Consider the following 24,284-nt stretch of genomic DNA (forward strand, 5'->3'; position numbering starts at 1 on the left):
TTTTTTGAGACAGAGCCTCAAGCTGTCCCCCTGGGTAGAGTGCCGTGGCATCACAGCTCACAGCAACCTCCAACTCCTGGGCTCAAGTGAGTCTTTTGCCTCAGCCTCCCAGGTAGCTGGGCCCACAGGTGCCCGCCACAACGCCCAGCTATTTTTTGGTTACAGCCATCATTGTTGTTTGGTGGGCCCCGGCTGGATTCGAATCTGCCACTTTAGGTGTATGTGGCTGGCGCCTTAGCCACTTGAGCCACAGGCGCTGAGCCTCACTATCTTTTTAAACTTGGTTTGTTCATATTATTCATATGAATGATAGCAGGTAAGAAGTTATATGGTATTTAAATTTTATAGATTTATTTCAAGATTAATGTACTTTAAAATGTTAATATGTAAATTATTAGGATTACAGATGTGAATGTTTGTCAAAATTTTCTGAAGAGTTCTGTGAATGAAAAAGTCTAAAGACTTCAGAGCTATACTACATATAACTAAGTGTACCTGTGTTGCATTAACGTATGAAGTGTTGCATTAAGTTAACTGAAGTCTAAATAGTAGGCTGGGCAGAGTAGCTCATACCTATAATCCAAGCACTCTGGGAGGCCAAGGCAGGTGGACTGCTTGAGCTCAGGAGTTCAAGACCAGCTTGAGCAAATGTGAGATCCTCGTCTCTCTCTTTTTATTTTTGAGACAGAGTCTCATTTTGTTACCTTTGGTAGAGTGTGATGGTGTCATAGCTCACAGTAATCTCAAACCCTTGCACTCAAGCAATTCTCTTGCCTCAGAGAATCCCGAGTAGCTGAGACTATAAGCATCTGTCACAACACCCAGCTATTTTTAGAGACAGGGTCTCGCTTTTGCTCAGGCTGGTCTCAAATGCGTGAGCTCAGGCAATCCACCCACCTCGGCCTCCCAGAGTGCTAGGATTACAGGCGTGAGCCACCAAGCCTGGCTACCTCATCTTTACTAAAAATTGAAAAATATGCTGGGTTCGGTGGCTCATGCCTGTAATCCTAGCACTCTGGGAGGCCAAGCAGGGCAGACTGCTTGAGCTCAGGAGTTTGAGACCAGCCTGAGCAAGAATGAGAGATCTGTTTCTAAAAAGTAGCTGGGCTTTGTGGTAGGTGTCTGTAGTCCCAGTTACTCAGGAGGCTGAGGCAAGAGGATCACTTGAACCCAAGACTGTGAGGTTGATGTGAGCAGTAATGCCATAGCACTCAACCCTAGAGCCACTAAGTGAGACTCTGTTGCAAAAAATACAAATAAAATAAAAATAAAAACATTAGCTAGGCATCATGGCAGTTTCCTGCCGTCCCAGCTACTTAGAAGGCTGAGGTGGGAAGGTTGCTTGAGTCCAGGAGTTTGAGGTTGCTGTGAGCTACGACACCACAGCACTCTACCCAGGGTGACAAAGTAAGACTCTGTCAAAAAAAAAAAAGAACAACAAAACCAGAAGTCTAAATAGTTCCTAGTAATCTAAGCAAAGGTAGTTATTTAGCTAGTACTATTATATTCCTGAACTTGAGGGTTATGGACAGAAGTACTCCCTCTGGATTAAACTCAAAGGAGAAGGTCCTCAGAGTAGGATTTGCCAAATTTTCCCCACGCTACACATAGCACATTCAGAAAAAGTAGTGTATGGTCCATTGGGCCAGGGCCCTGCCTTCACTGTCTCTTGGGTTAAGGAGACCTGTTTATAGCACACAGCTTGGAAAGTTCTAAATTAGACAGGAAATTGATGTATGCTTTAAGAGACATAGCTTTAAAAGAAGCTAAAATATACAATAATACAAAGATATTTTAAAGATAAATGAGTAAAGAGTAAAAAATCAATATTCCTGGGTAGGCACGGTGGCTCCTGCCAGTCATCCTAGCACTCTGGGAGGCCAAAGTGGGTGGACTGCCTAAGCTCAGGAGTTTGAGGTTGCTGTGAGCTATGATGCTATGGCACTCTACCTAGGGCAATGAAGTGAGATTCTGTCTCAAAATAAATAAATGAATAAATAAAATAATCAATACTATTTGAATTTCCATTTAAGAAGGATTCAGTCTATTTGATGATATTCAGGAATTGGTAATTTTTTTGACTGAGATTATTTTTTATAGTTTTAAAAAATCGATATATCTTCAAGATGCATAACCAAATGTCTATAGAGGAACTGAGATGATGATTGAGATTTACTTCAAAATGAAAAAGGAGCCAAGGACAAGTGGCTGAGAAAGGATGCTCTCTAATAAATTAAAAACATAAAAAGAATTAAACAGCATAACTCTGGATGCTTCTTATTAATGCTAAAAAAATTTTTTTTTTTTTTGAGACAATTGGCTAGTTTTAGCGACGGGGTCTTGCTCTTGCTCAGGCTGCTCTCGAACCTGTGAGCTCAGATAATCCACCAGCCTCGGACTCCCAGTGCTAGGATTACAGGCATGGGCATCGCACCCCGTCCAAAGCTAATGTTAAATTTAACAGCAAAGAACATTTGTTTCTTCATGATCTCTTTCAAAACAGCAGAAACTGGCATATCCCTAGAAACTGGAAAGTACTGTCAGGGAGAATTTTAGGGTTATAAACCCAAGCACCCCAACTGTGAAAGTGTTTGCTTTAGTTACTAACTTGCAAAAAGTCTTTCTCTTTCTCTCGTTTTGGCAGTTTCAAAATATAATTCCTCTGCCTCTGAATCTACAGTATGATGTGGAGGAAGACAAAAATATCTCCTTATTTGGCCTCAACGGTTACTAAGTGGTAGTACTTAACAGTTATAAAACTTAATTCCTCTCTTCAAGAGGTTCAAATGAGTTTCCCAGTTTTAGAAATGGCAATAAAGTGGCATAAGCCAAGAATGGAAAGATCAAATAAAAGTAGAAAATCCTATTAATGTCAACCTGGGCTCAGTAAATGTACCTAGGCATTTATCCACTGTCCTGATGAATACCACCAAAAACCAAAAAAAAAAAAACCAAAAAAAAACCAAAACTAAACTAAAAAACCTATCATTTGGGGAAAAAACTCTATCTTCCATTATTCTTCCCTCTTTCTCTAAAAACCAGAAAGTATATCAGTACATCATTGAGCCCTGGAAGAAAAAAGTGCTAAATATTCAAGAGTAATTCAAATAGAGTAACTCTAGAATATAAATAACAGGCACAATTAGACTAAGTAAGTGACTTGTCCATTAAATGGCAGTTTAATGACAGGTAATAGAGGTAGGGCTTAACTCTCCCTTTCAGAAGTCTAAAAATAAACTGGCTTTTATTTTGAGACAGAGCCTCACTTCTGTCACCCTGGTAGAGTGCCATCGTATCATAGCTCACAGTAACCTCAAACTTCTGGGCTCAAGTGATACTCCAGCCTCAGCCACCCAATGAGCTGAGACTATAGTAGCCCAATACCATGCCTGGCTACCTTTAGAGACAGGTCTTGTTCTTGCTCAGGTTGGTCTTGAACTCCTGAGCTCAGGTAATCCACCTACTTCAGCCTTCCAGAATGCTAGGGTTACAGGTGTGAGCCACTATGCCCAGCCTAAATTGGCTTTTCTGAAATACAAAGCCAGTTGTGTACTAGAATAAGTTACTATGAGTAAAAATAAGAAGGTGAAAGATCAAAATATCTAGTATCTTTCAAAATGGAATGATATTTGTAGCAACAGTCCTAACACTTTCCATCTCTTCTCTTTTACTCATTTCAATTTTTGTCATAGTAATTTTTTTTTCTTTGAGATAGAGCCTCAAGCTGTTGCCCTAGGTAGAGTGCCGTGGCATCACAGCTCACAGCAACCTCCAACTCCTGGGCTCAAGTGATTCTCCTGCCTCTGCCTCCCAAGTAGTTTGGACTACAGGTGCCAGCCATAAAGCCTGGCTATTTTTTGGTTGCAGCCATCATTGTTGTTTGGCTGGCCCAGGCTGGATTCGAACCCGCCAGCTCAGGTGTACGTGGCTGGTGCCTTAGCTGCTCGAACCACAGGCGCTGAGCCATCATAGTAATCGTTAAACAATTTGCTCAACTACTTGGCAAGAGAGGCAGCTCTATTTTAAAGCAATGAGAAAACCTTAAAATTATTCTGAGGATAATAAAACAAAGCTTTATTTGGGAGATATTAACCATGAAGTATAGCATCCAAAAAAAGTTGGAAAAATAATTTAAACTGAAAGGGAAAATGATAAAAGGAGCAATTTATTTAAAAAAAAAAAAAGGAAACTAGTTAAAGAACCAAAGAAGAACATAGACATAGAACAGAAGATCATCAACTCCGGAGGGATTTTAGGATATACTGTATCTGTGTTGTCCAGTATGGTAGCTACTTGCCATATACAGTTACTGAGCACTTCATACGTAGTTGGGTTGAATTGAGATATGTATAACTATTTAAAAACTCAATAATTTATATTGATAATAATGAAAATTGTAGTATTTATTTTATAATATTAGGTTAAGTAACATTAAAATAATTTGTTTCTTTTTAATATGGCGATCAGAATTAAAATTACATATGTGGCTCACATTTGTATTTTGATTAGACAATGCTGCTATAGATATTTTAACAACACTCACTATTCATCACACTCATCGTCTGGCTTAATGATCTGGTGAAAGCTGACCAGAAGGTAAATTGTTTCTATGGGTAAATGCATCTTCCAAAGCTTCTCAGATTCTTATACGAGAAATATCAGAAACAGAGACTTACCAATATACTCTTCTAGATCAATAAAACCATCGGCATTCTTATCTATATCCTCCATTGTTTCCTAAATGGGAAAGAATAAGAAAAGACTATTAGTCTCTTAGTGAATTTGCCAGAAAAGTGTATGGGTATTTACTTTAGTAAATATGTCCATTCATTAAAAAAAATAGAATATATACACACAACAAATTAAAAAAAAGAGATAAATACACACACCTATGCATGTCTATATGGTGAAAACCATAGGATATTCATGTTTTTCTAGCTGGAAAATGGGAAAACATTAGCAATTTCTTCAACCTAACATAGCTATGAGGGTGAACACTAACACTGCTTAAAGTCATACTAATAGGAGGTGTGACTAGTGATTATGTCTATAGCTATAGATGGTCTGTGTTACCAATAACTGCCTTTTGTGGAGTTCTTCAGTCTCACTGTTATTACTACTCAGGGTCTGACCACTGGTCATTGGGATATTAAAAAAAAAAAAGATTTCCCCCATTCTACTATGAAATTACTAGCAAAATGGCAAAATGCATTACCAGATAGAGTATTACTGTACTAAACAGAAAGCCTAAAACACCTATGAAAAATGACTTGATCAAGGTCACAAAATAACGGTGATGGACTTAGACTCCAAATACACAGGAATGGCTACAGAGCAAAGATGGCACAAGCCACAAAAAAGAGAAACTGAGTCCCTGTTGGAATACGTGATCCTACCCACCTGTACTACTATATCTTTCATGTAGTCATACTCCTCTGGGTGCAGGAAAGCTGTGAACTCCTCCTTTGTGGCAATGAGGTCTCCATCCTTGTCTGCCATTTTAAACCTCCGTTCATCTCTAACCATCATCTGTTTATAGTTAAATCCATCATCAGGGTCTGGGTCATCTAGAAGACAAAAATTTAGGTCAAATCTTAAAAGAGTTCCAGAAAACACAAAACAATGTGGGTCGAGAATCAATTTTCAATAAAGATAAACCAAATATTGAAAAGACAACTCTTGATTACACAAGTAAAATCACAGCAGAATAAAGACATTTATTTAGTTTTAGGTTAAAGCTCCAGTAATCAGCCCATAGAATCAGGTCCAAGTGCAATGTAAACGTGTGCCATTCAACATGGAACTCTGGCTGCCGCATGATATAACTAAGTGTTTAGTGCTTCATTGTTATTGGCCTTTAAGCTACTAAAAGACTTGAATTTCCTAGTTATATCTGGGAGGCAGTGGTGGCTCTAAGGTCATACTTTTTGAACTCTACCATTTCCTAGCTGTGTAGTTTTGGGCAAGTAACTTGACTGTGTCTCAGTCTCCTTATCTATAAAAGAGAGAATAATGGTGCCTGCCTAATAGGATTGTTAAGAGGTTTAAATGAGAAAATAAACCTAAAGTTCTTAGAACACTGCTTGGCACACAGTTCACTTAAAATGTCAGGTATTGCTATTTTTAGTAAATATTAGGTTACCATATAAAAGAAATATACCAAAGTGTCCCATATCAAGGACATTTGGATTCAAGCAACAAAACATCAACAGTTTAAAAGGTCATGCTCTGGTTTTTTTTAGTCAACCCAGAAATCAAGAGTTAAAGGTATTGTTCATGCCCCATTTATGTAAAATTCTAGAAAATGCAAACTAATTTAGACTTACAGAAAGTAGATCAGTGGTTGCCTAGGAACAGGGGCTTAGGGAGGGTGAGAAGGGTCATGAAACATGAAGAAATTTTGGGTGGGGGTTAATGTTTACCAACTTGACTGCAATGGTACTTTCACTGGTATATACATATGTCAAAACTAATCAATTCTGCACTTAAATGTATACAGTTCATTGTATGTTAATAATAACTCAAATAAACTGTTTCTAAAAAACACCCCATTATCCACATATTACAACCAAAACAATGGTGAACTGCACAGTCAGCAGTTACCTAGTCTCTAAGAATCTAGAAAAAGGAAATTTAGGGGTTGTTTGGTTTTTTTGTTTGTTTGTTTTTATTTTTTTAAGACAGGTCTCAGTCTGTTGCCTGGGCTAGAGTATATCATCACAGCTTGCTACAACCTCAAACTCCTGGCCCCAGGTGATCCTCCTGCCTCAGCCTCCCAAAGTGCAAAGATTATAGGTGAGAGCTACCACACCTGGCTAAAATTTAGTTTCTTTAAACTCTGAAAAAATGTGCAGGAGTTAGCTGCAGAAAAGGAATAAAAATACTTTTTCAATCTAAGTTGCTGTGTAAACCAAATAATATAACAGATGTGAAGATACTTTGAAAAGTAAAAGACATCACATTAAAGGTAAGAAATTGTTCCTGCAACATACTGATTGAAAAAAAAAGATATGACACTAGTTTTGTGAAAAGACTCACAGGGTCCTTTTAACAATAACTATACTGCTGACTTTTGATACTGCAGGTCAATCTTTCCCCATACTTCTTAAGTTCAGCTCAAAAAAACAAAACCAGAAATTATAGCTCTATTGTGAGAGTTGAGCAGCTTGACACCTTATTCTTTGTTGAGTGTAAAAATTCAGTAAGACAGCTTATTTAGTCACCAGGTTTTGGGACTCCATATATGCACACTCAAAGCCAACAGAGGCTACAAATGGAGAATTTAAGGAACTAAGATACTAAGCTGTCTCTTCTAAACAAATACAAAAGTTTCAGTAGCAACTCTATAACATAAATGAGACAGATAACAGAAGACACAACTTATATGTATTTTTAAGACTTAAGCTAAGAGCTCTCCTCTCTTTCTTGGGGTGGCAGAGGTAAAACAGTGACTGGAATCAAGTAGCCTAATAGCAACATGTACACATATAAAGTTGGAAAAAGAAAGATGCAAAACTTTATTTTGCAGGCTAAAGCCTATCCTATAGCCCTGCTTAAAGTGCTATATCAACCCTAAGCACCAGTTTTGGCCCCAGCTGGCTTGGGTGAGCTATTGATCTAGTTTGGCTGTGGACAAGGGTGGATCTTAGTATTTCGTATTTTACTTGCGGCAGAGATAGTGTTAACATTCCTCTTGTGAATAGTGGATTCACTGAGACAGATTTTAACTAAGAGGTACAAAGATTTAAACTTGAAGTCAAAACTGAATCAAGAACATAATTCCACAACAACTCCTCTGTACTTCTCTAAGCCAGCTCATAACTTGCTGAGCTCTCCTCACCCGCCCACCTCCAGGGAAAGACGCCTTATAAAGACATTGCTTCTTCAGCTTATGCATAGTCTCCGTCAGTAGAAATGCCCATTACACTGAATCATCTGCCCTGTGAGGCAACAGAGCTCTCAACAGATTTTTATGCTTATACATAATCATACACAGAGTTGAACAATCACTCTGGGCAGCAAGTGAGTGCACAAGTCTGAGCTGAGATTTATTAACACACCATTTTGTTTAGTCAATAGCCTACCCTTTGTTTTATAATTAATTCCAAATAAATCAAGAAGGTGTTGGGTCTTAGCCAGAGAGCAGGATGCCTCTCCATCTGCCCTGACTTTTTAATACATGCATTCTTAACTGGGTGAAGGATATGTTTGGTTCCTGGCTAAGTGTCAAGCATTAAGAGAGATCACCACTTTAGTCTTAGGAATGAGAACAAGCCTGACACAAAAATAAAAGTCTCTTCACTAGAAATGCATTCCGTCCTGTAATTAACACAGACAGCTGGCTATCCAGTGGGGAAACAGATCATTATACACTCACTATTAGTCAGTGGTGGAGAATGCCTGCTTTGATCCAGAAGTCTGCCTAATTTCCAGAATAAAAGTGCAAAAAGTTCCATTTATATACTCTTGTCTCCAACTGTAACCATGTGCAATAAAAGAATCTCACCAACACTCTAGGTCATCAATTAGTGAAATCACCACCTAAAGCAGGCAAGTATAGTTAAATAAAAGAAGATTACAGGCGGGGCACAGTGGCTCACGCCTGTAATCCTAGCATTCCATGAGGCCGAGGTGGGTAGATTGCCTGAACTCACAGGTTCAAGACCAGCCTGAGTCAGAGTGAGACCCCCATCTCTAAAAATAGCTGGGCATTGTGGCAGGCACCTGTAGTCCCAGCTACTCTGGAGGCTAAGACAAGAGAATCACTTGAGGCCAAGAGTTTGAGGTTGCTGTGAGCTGTGACACCACAGCACTCTAACAAGCATGATAAAGTGAGACTCTATCTCAAAAAAAAAAGAAAGAAAGAAAAAATTACAAACAGGTGGCCCAAGCATACAAGCTACAGATCAATAGAAAGCAATCAAAGTAGTATTTATCTGCCTTGAAGCAACTGCAAAGCGGGCTGATAAACTCATGGGCCAGAGAAAACAAATGGGAATTTTCATTTCTAAGCTTTAGTAAGCAGACATAATGAAATAGTTAAATTTTATCAAAGAAAGCCATTTTATTTGAATTTTGTTTTATTAAAGAAAGATAGTGATTTTCTTCCTATTCTAACCAGTTATAAAGAAATCAAATCTGGTTTGTATTTTAGGTCCAACACTTTAATGGGACCATGTCAAGAGACATCTTAAAGCCTCTTACTTAGCACAGTTGGAAAAATGCAGCCTTTTAAATAAAATCCATTTTAAAAATTATCTCTGTAAGGGATGACAGAAAGAAAAAATGGTAAAATACATTTGAAATGCTAAAGATGTAGAAGATGCCACACTTAAGAAAACCAAAATTAAACAAATTAAAAATGCATAATACATAAATTTACTTGTAAACAAAACAAGGGAAATCCACTCAGCATTGACTAAGATAAGCACAGTGTCTTCCTTTCCCTTACTGTGTGACCCATTTGTTTCTCTGACTCAAGACCGTGGTCCTGTCAGGCTGACATCTTGCCCCTTACCCAGGTAAGTGCCATAAGTCACGTTTCTGTACTCATCCCAGGAGATTAAGCCGTCTTGATTCATATCAAACTCCTGCCATTGGTTTTCAACATTGTCATATATGTATTTCTTCTGGGCGTGCTTAATCCAGGATTTCAGCTCCCCCTCCGTCACAAACCCATCTTTATCCGCGTCTATTTTATCTACAATCATTCTACAAGACAAAACAGTTACGTTTCAAGGTGCCAGCTCCACAAGGCTTTTTCCCACAGGTAGTAGGGACCTACCTAAAACGTAGCCGTAGGTGGCATTTTTATACTCCTCCCAGGAAACGAGGCCGTCCTCATTGAGGTCATGCCCCTTCCACTGTCGCTCTACATCCTCGTAAATCCAGCGCTTTTGTGCAAATTTAATCCAGTCTTTGAGCTCATCCACAGTGACAAACCCGTCCTTGTCGCCATCTATTTTACTTACAATCTTTCTGTAGAAAATGCAGAGAAATCCAGCAAGAGGTTAAAAGGACACAAAGCTCTGGACTTAGCCAGGTGTGTGCTGTGACCACAGAAATAAAAAATTGTCTCCAAAACTGCCAGACTGCCAAATGAAAATTTTTCTCTTAAGTGATCCATTACTAGTCTGTATTAAGCCAGTGAGTAAGGTAACCACAGTCCATGGCTGGTGGACCTGGATCTAAAAGCAAACCCAGTCTATCTCTTCAGAGGTAGATATTTGCCTATGGTCAGAATTCAGGAGTGAATATCCATTCCTAGCTGGGTTTTCCACTTTTTGAATCAAAAACCATGTAAATCTTTATATGCTCATTTTTTTCCCCCCAGACAGAGTTTCACTTTATCACCTTCAGTAGAGTGCCATGATGTTATAGCTCATAGCAACCTCAAACTCCTGGGCTCAAGCAATCCTCTTTTCTCAGCCTCCCAAGTAGCTGGGACTACAGGCACCCACCACAATGTCCAGCTATTTTTTTAGAGATGGGGTCTTGCTCTTGCTCGGGCTGGTCTTGAACTCTTGAGCTCAAGTGATCCACCTAGCCTCGGCCTTCCAGAGTGCTAGGATTACAGGCATGAGCCACCTTGCCCAGCCTTCCCCATTGCTTTTAAAAGAGAATCTCCATTTCTTGGTAAATAATTACAACTGCTGACATGTTTTCTAAAAATTCAAAATATTTAAACCACACTTAAAAAAATTCAGTTGCTTTTAAAAAAGAACACTTGTTAAAAATATAAAGCTATCAATGACAGTTCTGGGATCACTTGTATTTCATGGCAGTATTATTTTAAAGAGGAACACAGACAAGAAGATGCTTATCTAAAAAAAGGCCAGCAGGTTTTATATACTATGTTGAACTGGATTTTTACATATAATCATGAAAACAGAGAACTCTGAAGAAATGTAAGAATGCGTATCTTGGATGATGGGAATGTTAATAAGCTGAGAGAGTTAGTGTATAGATTATAAAAAAAAACACAGCTAAAAAAATCAATATACTTTTCCCTTTATGAATATTTTTCTTCACATCTGTCATCCTAATTTAAGGATCTAAAAATATGATACGAAAACTCTTGTTTAAAGATGCAATTACTCTCTTACAGAGGCTAAGTCAACTTATGTATCACACGAGTGTGCAGCTCAGTTTAGAATAGGAACTTTAAATAAAAACTTTTCCAACAAAAGTGAAATATTTATTTATTTATTGGTTCAGGTTCATTGAGAGTACAAAGAATTAGGTTACACTGTTTGCGTTTGTTAGTAAGTCCCTCTTATAGTTGTGTTCCATCTCTCAGAAATGAAATCTTTACATATTCCTAACGTTCTACTATTTGCAGGATTGAAGAAAACTGTCAGTTGGTAGAAAATAATGTCTTTTCCAAGTTTGTACTTACTTCATGAATACAAATATGGGAAAGTAATTAGAATCAAAGAGTACTAGCAACAGTATGAAGAGACCCATCTTGATATTGATATAGTGTTAGCTATAACTGTCTACTACTTAAATCCTTTAACATTTTCCTTCAGAAAATGTGTAATCTTGTAGCTTTTGATCCAAAATATTAACAGATAAGGTAAAACAGTAAGATATTCTCTTAAATATCCTCCTCTACATAGACATAAGGACAATTTTTTTGCTGCAACTTTAATTCTATAGAATTTTGACAGTATTAATAGATTAAGTTAACGTAGTGTTAACCTTCTGACTGTGAATAGCGCCTACAGGTATTCAAACAAGATGTTCCTTTAGTGCAAATGACTCCTGTAGGCACATTTTGTTTCTGAGCACAATATAGTTGAAGGGTTAAAAAATTCTGCTTTATATATAACAGGGTCTAGCTTGTACCCAAATGATACTGGCTACCAACAGTGCCACTGCATGGTTAAGAGGAAAAGGGCAAGCTATCAGAACTCTTCCCATCCCCAAAAGATATTTTTAAACTATTATAAATAGCCTGAAGAGAAGGATTGCCCAGATTAAATAAAAGACATATGACTGTTCATGACAGGGTTTTCTTAATGAAGTCGGCTGAACAGCATTGTATTCAATAGAAATATTTAAAATGGTTTAATCTAGGGCTTGGCAAACTTTTTTTTTGAAAAGTGAGAGTAAATATTTTTGACTTTGAGAGACATATACGGTCTGTTGTGCATGCATACACATACATATATTTTTTAACAACCCTCTAAAAATGTAAAAGCCACTTTTTTTTTGCCCTTCAGATAGGATTTCACTCTGTTGCCCAGGTTGGAATCAGTGGCACAGCACAGGTAACTGTAACCTCAAACTCCTGGACTCAAGTGATCCTCCTGCCTCAACCTCGTAAGTAATTGGGACTATAGGTGAATGCCACCAAGCCTGGCTTAATTTTTTTTAAAAATTCCTTGTAGAGACAGGTTCTCACTATGTTAACTCTTGGCCTTGGTCCCCCAAAGTGCTAGGATTACAGGCATGAGCGGGAGCCACCTTGCCCAGACAAAACCCATTCTTAACTGACTCTGCAGCCTGTAGGCAGGTGTGGCTGTGAAAGGACACTGGAAGTGGGCACATTCTACTCTAGGCATGAAGTTCTAAACTATGATCTTTAAAAGAATGTATAAATTTATGAAGCTAATGGTGCAGTATTCTTAACATACTGGAAAGCCTCAAGGATATAATTATGATACCACTAAATAAGCATTTATTCCAGGACAGACACAATGCACTTCGCAGACCTTGTGTTATTTCTCCAGACAGGTAACACATGTCTCTACGTTTCAAGGGGCATAGAGCAAACCCTTCAGTTTTTTAAGAAGGTGGATCAATAAATGGACTCTAGAAGGGCAAATATTTCTGAAATTTCTAGCATGCAAAATTTAACATATATTTGTATGTGTACACTGAGGGAAAGTCCTTAGATTTCATTAGACTCCCAAAGGGTCTGGGCCCATGATCCCCAAAATGGATATTAAACTGCCCTGATCATTTCCACAGCAAAAAATCAAGGATGAGAACTTATTATTTTTTGAGACAGAGTCTCTCACTCTGTTACCCTAAGTAGAGTGCTGCGGCATTGTGACTCACAGCAAACTCAAACTCTTGGGCTCTAGCTTGCCTCAGCCTCCCGAGTAGCTGGGACTACAGGCGCCTACCACAATGCCTGGCTAGTTTTTCCATTTTTAGTGGAGATGGGGTCTCACTCTTGCTCAGGCTGGTCTCGAACTCCTGAGCTCAAGCAATCCATCCACTTCAGCCTTCCAGAGTGCTAGGATTATAGATGTGAGCCACCGCACCTGGCCAAAGGTGAGAACTTTTTAATACTAAGAACCACCACCTTAAAATAACAAACCTTCAGGTGAAGAACACAAATGAGAATTAAGTATATTTTAAATGGGGAAGGAGATGATAATATACACATAAGAAAAAAAGTCCTGTTTGTCAACATCCTTTCTTTCTTTCTTTTTTTTTTTTTAGAGATAGAGTCTCAAGTTGCCACCCCTCGGTAGAGTGCTGTGCTGTCACAACTCACAGCAACCTTAAACTCTTAGGTTTAAGTTATTCTCTTGCCTCAGTCTCCCAAGTAGCTGGGACTACAAGGCCTGGCTATTTTTTTGCTGCAGTTGTTATTATTGTTTTAGCTGGCCTGGGCTAGGCTCGAACTCAGCACCCCACCTGCTGAGCTATAGGCGCCAACTGTAAGCATTCTTAATAAGAAAAAGAAACTGAAAGTTGTATGTTAACATGGTTTTAAAATGCTTATTGTGTTCTTTGAGATATTATCATTAAGGATTTCAAAAACAGTAGTGAACTTTTATAACTGCAGGTATAAATAATAATTTCTTTCTTTCTTTCTTTTTTGCAGTTTTTGGCCAGGGTTGGGTTTGAACCCGCCACCTCTGGCATATGGGGCTGGCGCATATGGGGCTGGCGCCTTACTCCTTTGAGCCACAGGTGCCACTCTGATTTATTTCTTAGTAAGTATTTGCTTTATAGACAGATGGAGAAAAGGGGGAAATCTATTGTTCTCAACCTCTGGTGTACAGTCCCCTACCAAAACAGGGTTTAGGATGCCACAGTAAATAAACTAAAAAGAAAAAAAGTTCACCTGGGATTCTTGGTTTCAGCAGTATGTTACTGTATAAAGTAGGAGTATTTGTCACTATTTTCAAAATTTGGGAGATCCAAACAGTACTAACTTCATTCATATATTACATAAAAAACAATTTCATCATCTTATTCTAATCAACTACAGAATTTGCTCCTGTCCTGAACTTTTGATAAGATTTACTGATGACAAAAAGAATACTTTCTATTAAAAACTGCCAACAGAGATATTTCACTATCTGCAAGAGCAAGAACACCCTCATTAAAGTACCATTTGCTCTAAATTACACTAACCTCGAGGGGCTTTCATTATTTAGGAGTAATTCTGCACAGAAACATATGAAGACCAAAATGTGGGTTGAACATGCACAATATTAATAGGCATGACATGAAGACTGAGAACACCCTCATGCATCTCTATTTTCAGCCTAGAATGTTAGCACAGTTATAAGATTAAAAGTAAGGACAGTCCCTTAAAGTTAGAAAAGCAACCTAATATTTTAGAAGATAGATTCTTGCATGTGTGTTTTCTAAATTTATTTCAGACGTTGGGACAAAGTACTCATTCTATATAGCAAAATCTTTTGATTATTTCTGTCAATGTTGAATAAAATATTATACCCTTCAGTCACCAGATAACCCAATGAAGGACCATATTTATCCTAAAGTACCTCCCAAAGCAAACCTTATTATAATGTTTTATAATCAAAGCACTACCCATGATGGTAAATATTTTTGGAAATTGCTATGTGTGATACAACTTTCCACACGAACCTCTTAAACACAATTCATAAATCTGCACCAATGATGCTCCTTTAGAAAACTTTCACAAAATTGACCTGTAATTTCTTAAAAAGTGAGACTTTGGCTTGGCGCCTATGGCTCAAGTGGCTAAGGCACCAGCCACATACACCTAAGGTGGCAGGTTCGAATCCAGCCTGGCCCGCCAAACAACAATGATGGCTGCAACCAAAAAATAGCTAGGCGTTGTGGAGGGGGCCTGTGGTCCCAGCTACTTGGGAGGCTGAGGCAGGAGACTCGCTTGAGCCCAGGAGTTGGAGGTTGCTGTGAGCTATGATGCCACAGCACTCTACCCAGGGGGATAGCTTGAAGCTCTGTCTCAAAAAAAAGAAAAGTGAGGCTCTGGAAGAGCTGAAGGGCATTCTCAGGCTCCCAGTAAGAAATAGCCAACTGAGAGTCTACAAAATCAATTTCTTTTGGTAAAAAGCTGCCTGACCAGAGAGCTGCAGAACTTGACTGTAGCCCAGCTATTTCTGAAACTCAAACTCTGACATTAAGACCATTACTTGTTACAATCTTCTATTTTAGACAAGGTTGGTTTGTTTCCTTTCTGGTTTTTAATTAAGCAAATACCTAAGAATGAAAATGAAGAGGGTGAAGGATACCTTGGGAATCCATAAACTTTACAGAAAATAATCCAGGGGCCCAACGTGCAGTTTATTAGCTACTCAAAGACTTGGCTTGGGCAACAATAAGATCACAAATAGTTTTTAAAAATTAAAAGCAACAAAGATGGGCCCCACATAATGTTCTTCCAGAACTAAAATGATGCAGTTCAAACTGGGCTCTGTATTACCTGGTTCTTTTTATGCAAAAATGATTTTGCTTTGTAGAATGAGGTATGAACTGTTATGCAATAGAAAAATGTATAAAAGCAGGTGCCTAATTAAATTTTAGTAGCAATTCCGTGGTTAGCTTTCAAAAGATACAGTTCAATACAGTTTTGCTGATGACTGAGCCAGAAAAGAAGAAAAAAATTCACCGATTTATAAAGAATGTCATTACCCCAACTACCCCCCTGAGACCTGACACCTTACCCAAGCCTTTCCTTGCTCTCTTCTGGTGTCAGCTGATCAAAGGTCTTTGCTTCTTCAGCACCCAAGAAGGCATCATGGTCATAATCAAAACTCTGAGCATCATCATGAACCTTGTCGCTGAGCTGAGGCTCATGGTGTACACGGTCCTTCTTTTCTGTGGGTTTGCTCAAGGCAAAGGCTGTGCACAGGGACAGGCACATAAGAAACTGTCGCAGGTCCATGATAATTAGATCTTAAAGAAAATGAAAAGCAATTAATTCAGGAGGCAGTATACTTAATAATTAAACAAGAAATCAAAAGCTGGCTTGGCGCCTGTGGCTCAAGTGGCTAAGGTGCCAGCCACATACACCTAAGGTGGCGGGTTCGAATCCAGCCCGAGCCCACCAAAAACAACAATGACGGCTGCAACCAAAAAAATAGACGGGCGTTGTGGCAGGCGCCTGTGGTTCCAGCTACTTGGGAGGCTGAGGCAGGAGACTCGCTTGAGCCCAGGAGTTGGAGGTTGCTGTGAGCTGTGATGCCACGGCACTCTACCCAGGGGGATAGCTTGAGTCTCTGTCTCCAAAAAAAAAGAAATCAAAAGCTCAGACACCAGTTACATTATCAATTTGATACACAAATTTATGCAAGTCACTTAATTATCCCAAATATTATTACTTAATCCATAAAATAAATATAGTGGAAAATCAGACTTTCCTATGTTGAGAAATTTTTACCAGTTCCTTTCATTTGATTGTATGCTGATAAGAAATTTATAGCTAAAATGTCCACTTTATAATTGTGTCTCTTCAAAAAGACACCACAGAACTTTAATTCTTTTACCCAAGATCATAAGTATTAGAAGTGAAAGGACCAAGACTGAAATCCTGACTCCAAACCCTTTACTTTTTGTAGAACAGTGGTCTGATCTTCAAACCTGGCTGGCTGGTGATCAGAATCACCTGGAAAGCTTTAAGTTTCCCCTATTGTTATAGAATCTCTGAAGCTGAATCTAGACATCTCCAGCATTAAATGCTTCTCAGGTGATTCTGATGATCATCAGATTAGGAACCAAGAAATACTCAGCAGTCTCCTTGGATGATAGCACCAAGTCTTCCATGTCCTGGATCCATCCTGAATCACCTTCAAACCATTCAGATGGTCCAGTCCCAGACTGTAAAGTTATGTTCCCCAAACTTGACTAGGAATAAAGAACCACTTGGGGTACTGTTCAAAGTACAGATTCCCAAGCCCAACACCAGATCTTTAGAAAAGCCGCAGTCACAAGAGATTCTAATCAACAAGAACAAGGCTGGCACACTTACTTAATTGAAAAATGTAACAAAAAAAGAAACAAACGGCTCGGCGCCTGTGGCTCAAGAGGCTAAGGCGCCAGCCACATACACCTAAGGTGGTGGGTTCGAATCCCCAGCCCGGGCCCGCCAAACAACAATGATGGCTGCAACCAAAAAAAAAAAGAAACAAACAAAAATCCCTGTAGAGAAGCTGCAAAATAAAAATGTTTAGTATACTCCATAGATAACCCAGAGCACTACCAGAGAAGTTAAAGTCTTGGAGAAAGCTGTAAAATTAAAAATAAAGGGAAAGGGGTTTCCCAAGCTTTCATATTTTAGTTACTCTTTCATCATTAGAACAGAGATTCTAAATGTTTTTCCTCCCTTCAGGGAGAGTAAGTTTTTGCAATTTCACATTATCTCTTACTCATCACTCTTTATCCCTAATCCCTGGCAACTGTGAATGTGACCTTACATGGAAATAGGATCTTTGCAGACGTAATCAAGTTAAAGTGAGGTCATACTGGATTAGGGTGGGCCTTAAAAATCCACTGACTAACAACCTTCTGAGAGCATGCCCCTGCTGACACGTTGACTGTGAACTTTTACCTTCCAGAACTATTAGGGAATAAATTTGTTCTTTTAAACCACACAATTTATATCAATTTGTTACAGCAGCCCTAGAAAACTAATACAAGGCTATAGAAGAGGGACACTGTGCCACACAAAAGTTAAATGTATTACCTTGTCCTAATCTGCAGATTAAACTTGCCAGACTTCACCTTCAGAAGGATGTCACTAGGGGAACTAGCTAAACACTTATATTTTATATGTAAATACTTAGAAAATAAAAAAATTCTTTTAGCATGGCTTCTAACTCAGTGGTTCTCAATACAGACTATACCCTAAAATCATGTAGGGAGTTTTTAGAAAATATGAATACTAACCCTCACCCCTAACCAATTAGATAGGACATCTGGGGAGGAGACCTATTTTTAAAAGGCTTCCTAAGGGCAACCAGGTTGAGAACCACTACTCTAACCAAATTCTCAACAGCCTTAGTAATATGTTATGAAGTGTGACCTGAAAATGTACCCAGTATAAATAAACTGCATATACCTGATCCTGCCTCAAGAGTTTTGGGAACTATAAGGGAGTGAATTGTGCCAGGGGATAAGGAAATTAAATATATCAATATATTACAGATATTTCAATGTATCCATTTTTCTTATAACTCCTAAATAGTAGCTAAATGAAGTTAGCTTGGATTTGTAGTAACCTTTGGATTCAATAAACTAAAACAACGCTTAGCACAGTTAATGGTGAGCATGTTATATAAAGATTCCGTAAAAGTAAAGTAATCTCAACATAACCTAGAGAGCTGATTATACAAAGGCATGAGCTGAGGTCTCCATGAGCAACTTTTGGGTTTTAAAAGGGCACCCAATGACACTGTGCGCAATCACGGGAAAGCAGCTCATTGGGGGAGGGTGGGAGGTCCTGAAACCACAGAGGGCACATGGATGGAGAAAAGAAAGCCTTCTAGAATAAGTTAGGGCAGTGCAATAAAACAAATAGAAATGCAGGTAAGGAGAGGATGGGGGGTGTTTACTCTCCGAATGTTCATTTTCAAAAACGTTACTGTTACTAATTTTTCAAAAAAGTTACTGTTACTAATGACGTGACAGTTGTTAAGACTTAGGAAAATCTATCCTGTAATCCTAGCAGTTTGAGAGGTTGAGACAGGTGAATTGCTTGAGTTCCTAAGTTCGAGACTAGCCTGAGCAAGAGCAAGAATCTGCCTCTACTAAAAACAGAAAAACTCGCCAGGTGTTTGCAGTGGGCACCTGAAGTCCCAGCTACTCAGGAAGCTGAGGCAGGAGGATCGTTTGAGCTTAAGAGACTGGGGATATTATGAGTTATGACACCATGGCACTTTACCTAGGGTGACAGAGTAAGACTCTGTTTACAAAAAAATAAAAAAACCATCAGAGGAAGCAATGTCAAAGCAAGACCAGGAAACCCAAGAAAGGAATAGAATGTGGTATTTTTCTTATATTGTTCTGATCAATGTTAGAATTTTGTAATGTTTCAGACAGTTCCTCAATATTTTGTTTCATTCAATTCCGTTCAAATACCCAAATTTATATAGAAAGATACTTACATTGAGATGTTCAACGATGATAGTTTATAATGATTAAAAAACTGGAAAACCAAACCAGAAAACTGAGAAATAATACTAAATCTATATTACAGAAAAGAATACAGAAGTTAAAAAGAATGAGGTGGTCTATCAGCAGTGAAACAGAATTTACCAAGACATACTAAGTAAACAAAAACAGCAAGCTGCAAAACAATGGCCAAGATCTCATTTATGTAAAAAACAAAGAAAAATTAAACAACCCCTCCCTGCTTGTTTATATGTGTATAAAATCTAACACATGCACAAAAAATGGTACTGAAGGATAAATTTTCAAAGGAGAAGAGATGGAGTGGGGTGGGGAGGCTGGTATGGATGTAAACTTCAATGCTATACTCTGCTGTGTTGTCTAATGCTTGTAAATGGCATACTCTCATGTGTATTAGCTTTTTGCGTCTCACTTGCAAAACACTGCTCTAGGCAAGACTCCTGTAATTTTACTGATTAATCAGTTCAGAGTAAAGAGAAAATTAGATATTTAGTAGCTCTTAAATATAGTATCAAAGTGGGTATACCTTTATTTTAAAGCAAAATAAACTATCTCAAACTACAAATAATTCTCTAGACAAATAACAGAAACAAGGAACACAATCACATGTTGTTGATGTCTTGTGATGCACCCAAACAATATCTACAATGTTCAATGTTTACAGAATCAAGTAAAATCAAGAGTTACTGCAAATGGCTGGACATAGTAATCCTACATTCTGGGAGGCCCAGGCAGATGGATTACTTGAGCTCAGGAGTTCAAGACCAGCCTGAACAAGAGCAAGACCCAGACTTGACTAGTAAAATAGAAAAACTAGCCGGGCATTATGGTGGGCATATGTACTCCCAGCTACTCCAAAGGCCGAGGCAGGAAGGCAGGAGGATTGCTGGAGCCCACAAGTTTGAGGTTGCTGTGAGCTATGACACCATAGCACTCAACTCCAGGGGACAGAGACTCTGTCTCAAAAAAAAAGAGTCACTGTGACAAAAGACTTTCTTTATGACTAAGTGGACTCTACATTTAGAAAAATTTTATAAATTATATCCTTAGATAAAATATAGCATAATACCCTAATAACTCTTACACACCCCATAGATATTACAATCTGAATAAATGCTTAAGCCCTGTAACACTGTGGGGGTCTGGAATGGATGCTGCAGAAACCTTTGACACATGTAGCACAGATTGGCTCGGCACCTGTGGCTCAAGTAGCTAAGGCGCCAGCCACATACACCCAAGGTGGTGGGTTCAAATCCAGCCCGGGCCTGCCAAACAACAATGATGGCTGCAACCAAAAATAGCTGGGCGTTGTGGCGGGCGCCTGTGGTCCCAGCTACTTGGGAGGCAGAGGCAGGAGACTTGCTTGAGCCCAGGAGTTGGAGGTTGCTGTGAGCTATGATGCCACAGCACTCCACCCAGGGTGACAGCTTGAGACTCTGTCTCAAAAAAAAAAAAAGAAATATAACAGATTGATTCACTTTGCAACTTAAAGGGAAAACTGCATTTACGTTTGAGGCACACATTGATATTGAAACAAGGAAATAAGAAGAATTCCAAAGAGTAACAGCCAAGTGATTTGGTTTATCCCTCTCTCCTTCCGTCCTCAATTAAACTCCCTTGATAGGCATCTCCATTCTGTTGGCCAATTCCTTTCAGGTTTCCACAACCCACAGTTATAGTCTTTCCCAGACTCTGCTATTCCTTCAAGCTTGATTTCCCTTTTCTTTCACCCACACAGTTGTCCCCTCGGCTGCCTTCTAATTTGGTATTACCCTGAAATCTGTCTTTCTATCTTACCACCAATGAAACTGCCTAAAAGGGTCCCCAAGGACCACCTGATGGACAAAGCCAATAGTCCTTCCTAGTCATCTTCATCTCTCTGCAGGGGGCAAGTAAAAATCTGCACTTTAAATAATTTCTATTTTAAAAAAATATACTCTTTGTACCCACATAACCAACTCCTGGCTATTAGAAACTTTAATAAAACGATTCTTGTTTTATGAGTACAGGCACTAACAACAAAACAAAACAAATAGCAAAACTCACTGTGCTAGATTTATCTAAATTCATAATACATATAAAACCGTTCTAGTAGAAACAAGGGATATCCCCCAAGATGAAGGACATTTTATGGGGGAAGAAGTGAAAAGAAACAGTACAAAATAACTTTTCATACATGGTTTTTTCTTTTTTTTTTTTTTGAGACAGAGCCTCAAGCTGTCCCCCCTGGGTAGAGTGCCGTGGCTTCACTGCTCACAGCAACCTCCAACTCCTAGGCTCAAGCAAGTCTCCTGCCTCCGCCTCCCAAGTAGCTGGGACCACAGGCGCCCGCCACAACGCCCGGCTATTTTTTGGTTGCAGCCGTCATTGTTGTTTGGCGGGTCCGGGCTGGGGATTCGAACCCACCACCTTAGGTGTACGTGGCTGGCACCTTAGCTGGTTGAGCTATAGGCGCCGAGCCTCATACATGGTTTTTAAAGAACTACATTAGGGCAGTTCATTTCTGAAGCATCTTTCTCTTTTCAACCAAACTGAAGTCAAATGATAGAAAGCTAATGACCCTTCTCCTTTCTTCAGCACCTTCCACAAGCTACACATTAATAGATAACATGTTAAACAAAAATGATATAAATTAAGGACTTAGCTATAAGAGCTTTTACCAGGTGATCAAAAAGGTAAACCAACTGGGTGGCACCTGTAACTCAAATAGTAGGGCGCCAGCCCCATATACTGGAGGTAGCGGGTTCAAACCTGGCCCTGGCCCAAAAAACTGCAAAAAAAAAAAAAAAAAAAGGTAAACCAATGATTGTGAAAAACACATCCCCCTAACTTCCATTTCTCAAATGATCTGTGCTTTTCTCTCTCTAAGATTCTGTCCCTCCCCCACAAAGAGTACTAATATTTTTTCTTAAAAAAAAAAAAAAAGTCTGGTCTTGCACTGCATAGCAGCCATTAGGCACATGTGACCACTAAGCACTTCAAATGTGGCTAGTGTGAATTTAAGATTAGGACAAGTGTTACATTTTATATTGAAAAAATACCATTTTGTTATGTATTAGATTAAAATACATTAAAATTAATTTCACCTATTCTAGCTGAAAATTTAAAATTACATTTATGGCTTATACTATATTTCTATTGGACTGCACCCATGTTAGATACAGAATCAAAGGACCACAATAACAAAAATCAAGTAACTACCATCCCTCTGTAGTATGTCACCAGTAATTGTCTTCTGCAAACTTATTTTCATGAATTGTTCCAGTAATTTATAAGAAGAAAAGATTAATGCTGTAAGCTTGATATTAATAACAATGTTGAGTCTTAGGAGTCGGTTTATTTCACCCATTCAAAAATTTCCTTGAAAGCTCTAAATTCTTACCACCACAACCACTCCTTTCCTCAATCCCCACTTCTGGTAAAAATCCATGAGTTACAGAACGCTTAAATTGTTTCAGAGAAATTCAGATGTCTGGATTAAACCCAACTTTTCAAGAATGTTAACATTGAGTGATCCCACAGTTATTCTGGTTGACCAAAGACCCATTGCTCAATGTTATTAAGTGGGAGAAAGGGGTGGGGTGGTAAAATTCCAGTTCTCTGAGCTGGATGGATATTCTGCAGAAAGGGCATTTCTCCATAATTCAGTAAAAGCAGGATCTCACTGCTTAAGTGTCTATTTCAGGTAGGGATTGAGGTTAACAACCTGATGGCAATTTAAATAGTAAGGACCAGGGTATGAAATCTAGAAATTAAAATTATCTGCTTATCTACCTGGTATTCTTCACTCATAGACTTTAGTACAAATACCACCAATGGACTAATCCATAAAAGTAATGCCATCCTTCATGCTTTGAGAAAAGGTATGATACCAACAAACCACTTATTTAATCTTTCTCTAGTGATAGGGCAAATTTACATTAGTTCATTAAATTAAATTGTCTGTGTGATGGGATATATTTACTAGACAGCTGAGTATATACAAATGTAAAATTGGCTATAGAAGAAAAGCTCTGAGAAAGTCTGAAACTATTACTTTGTTAGTTCTACAATCACAGCAACCCAGTACAAACTTAAAATTTTTTGCCCTATAGAAGCAAAACTTTTTTGTTTAAAAAAAAGTTCTATTAACTCTGGGAGAAAAAATGTTTCCTTTTGGTTAACGAAACTTTAATACACAATAATTGTCAGAGGAATGCTATGCAAAATGTCGGTATAAGAGTTTTGGTTTCTAGTTGTAATTTTGCCATGCATATGTAACATGCATGAAGTCCCTGAGAATTTGGTAGAATTCTTAAATTCACACTAGCCACATTTGGTAGTTATTTTAGTTCAACCTGCCTTCAGTGCCAAGTGTCTATAAATAATTTTAAAATCCCAGATGAAAAGACCTATCTACCATGACCACTCAAGCTCCAAGGGATCTGTACCTACTCCTCTCAACTTTTATAAAACTTGTACCACTCAATAATGGCCCTAGGCTACTTTGTTATCCTTAGCTCCCCTATAGATTCTATATTCTGGTAGAATGTCTACATCTTAGCTAATATAAATTATTATCCTTCTATAGTCCCTCATATACTGTCTTATACTTTTTAGATACAAATACATTTTACTGGATTAATTGGGTGGTGCTTGGCAACAATTTTGTGGTTCCTGTCTGTCTGTGCTTGCCAATTCCCAATTCCCCTTGCAGCTAGCAACAGGCAAAAGTATTATTTCAACTGCTTTAACTCTAATACATAAATTATAGCATCAACAACATCCAGGTTTAAGAGTTCATAGAGTGAGGATCCTGGCTACACCTCTGTCCAACATCCCTGGCATATCTATGTACAGAAAGTCTGTGTTAACACCAACATACCAATCTCCTCTCTCTCTCTCTCTCTCTCTCT

The 24,284-nt window shown here is 38.6% G+C and overlaps 1 protein-coding gene across 2 annotated transcripts in view; it reads right to left on the bottom strand.

The window, feature by feature from the left end:
- The window catches only part of CALU (calumenin), a 33,771-nt gene that overhangs the window by 7,426 nt on the left and 2,061 nt on the right, over positions 1–24,284 (bottom strand). The window contains exons 2-5 of one of the 2 annotated variants that reach the window (XM_003789755.2): positions 15,927–16,158; positions 9,785–9,978; positions 5,401–5,567; positions 4,677–4,737 (exon numbers count right to left, since the gene is read on the bottom strand). In XM_003789755.2, the coding sequence (XP_003789803.1) occupies positions 4,677–4,737; positions 5,401–5,567; positions 9,785–9,978; positions 15,927–16,147 (643 nt within the window). In that variant the 5' untranslated portion in view covers positions 16,148–16,158. Of the gene's footprint in view, positions 1–4,676; positions 4,738–5,400; positions 5,568–9,517; positions 9,712–9,784; positions 9,979–15,926; positions 16,159–24,284 lie in introns of both variants that reach the window. The other variant, XM_012805152.1, reaches the window with a different exon arrangement.

Source organism: Otolemur garnettii, unplaced genomic scaffold (genome assembly GCF_000181295.1).
Source record: "Otolemur garnettii isolate 467f Iridium unplaced genomic scaffold, OtoGar3 scaffold00037, whole genome shotgun sequence".
NCBI classification, from domain to species: domain Eukaryota; kingdom Metazoa; phylum Chordata; class Mammalia; order Primates; family Galagidae; genus Otolemur; species Otolemur garnettii.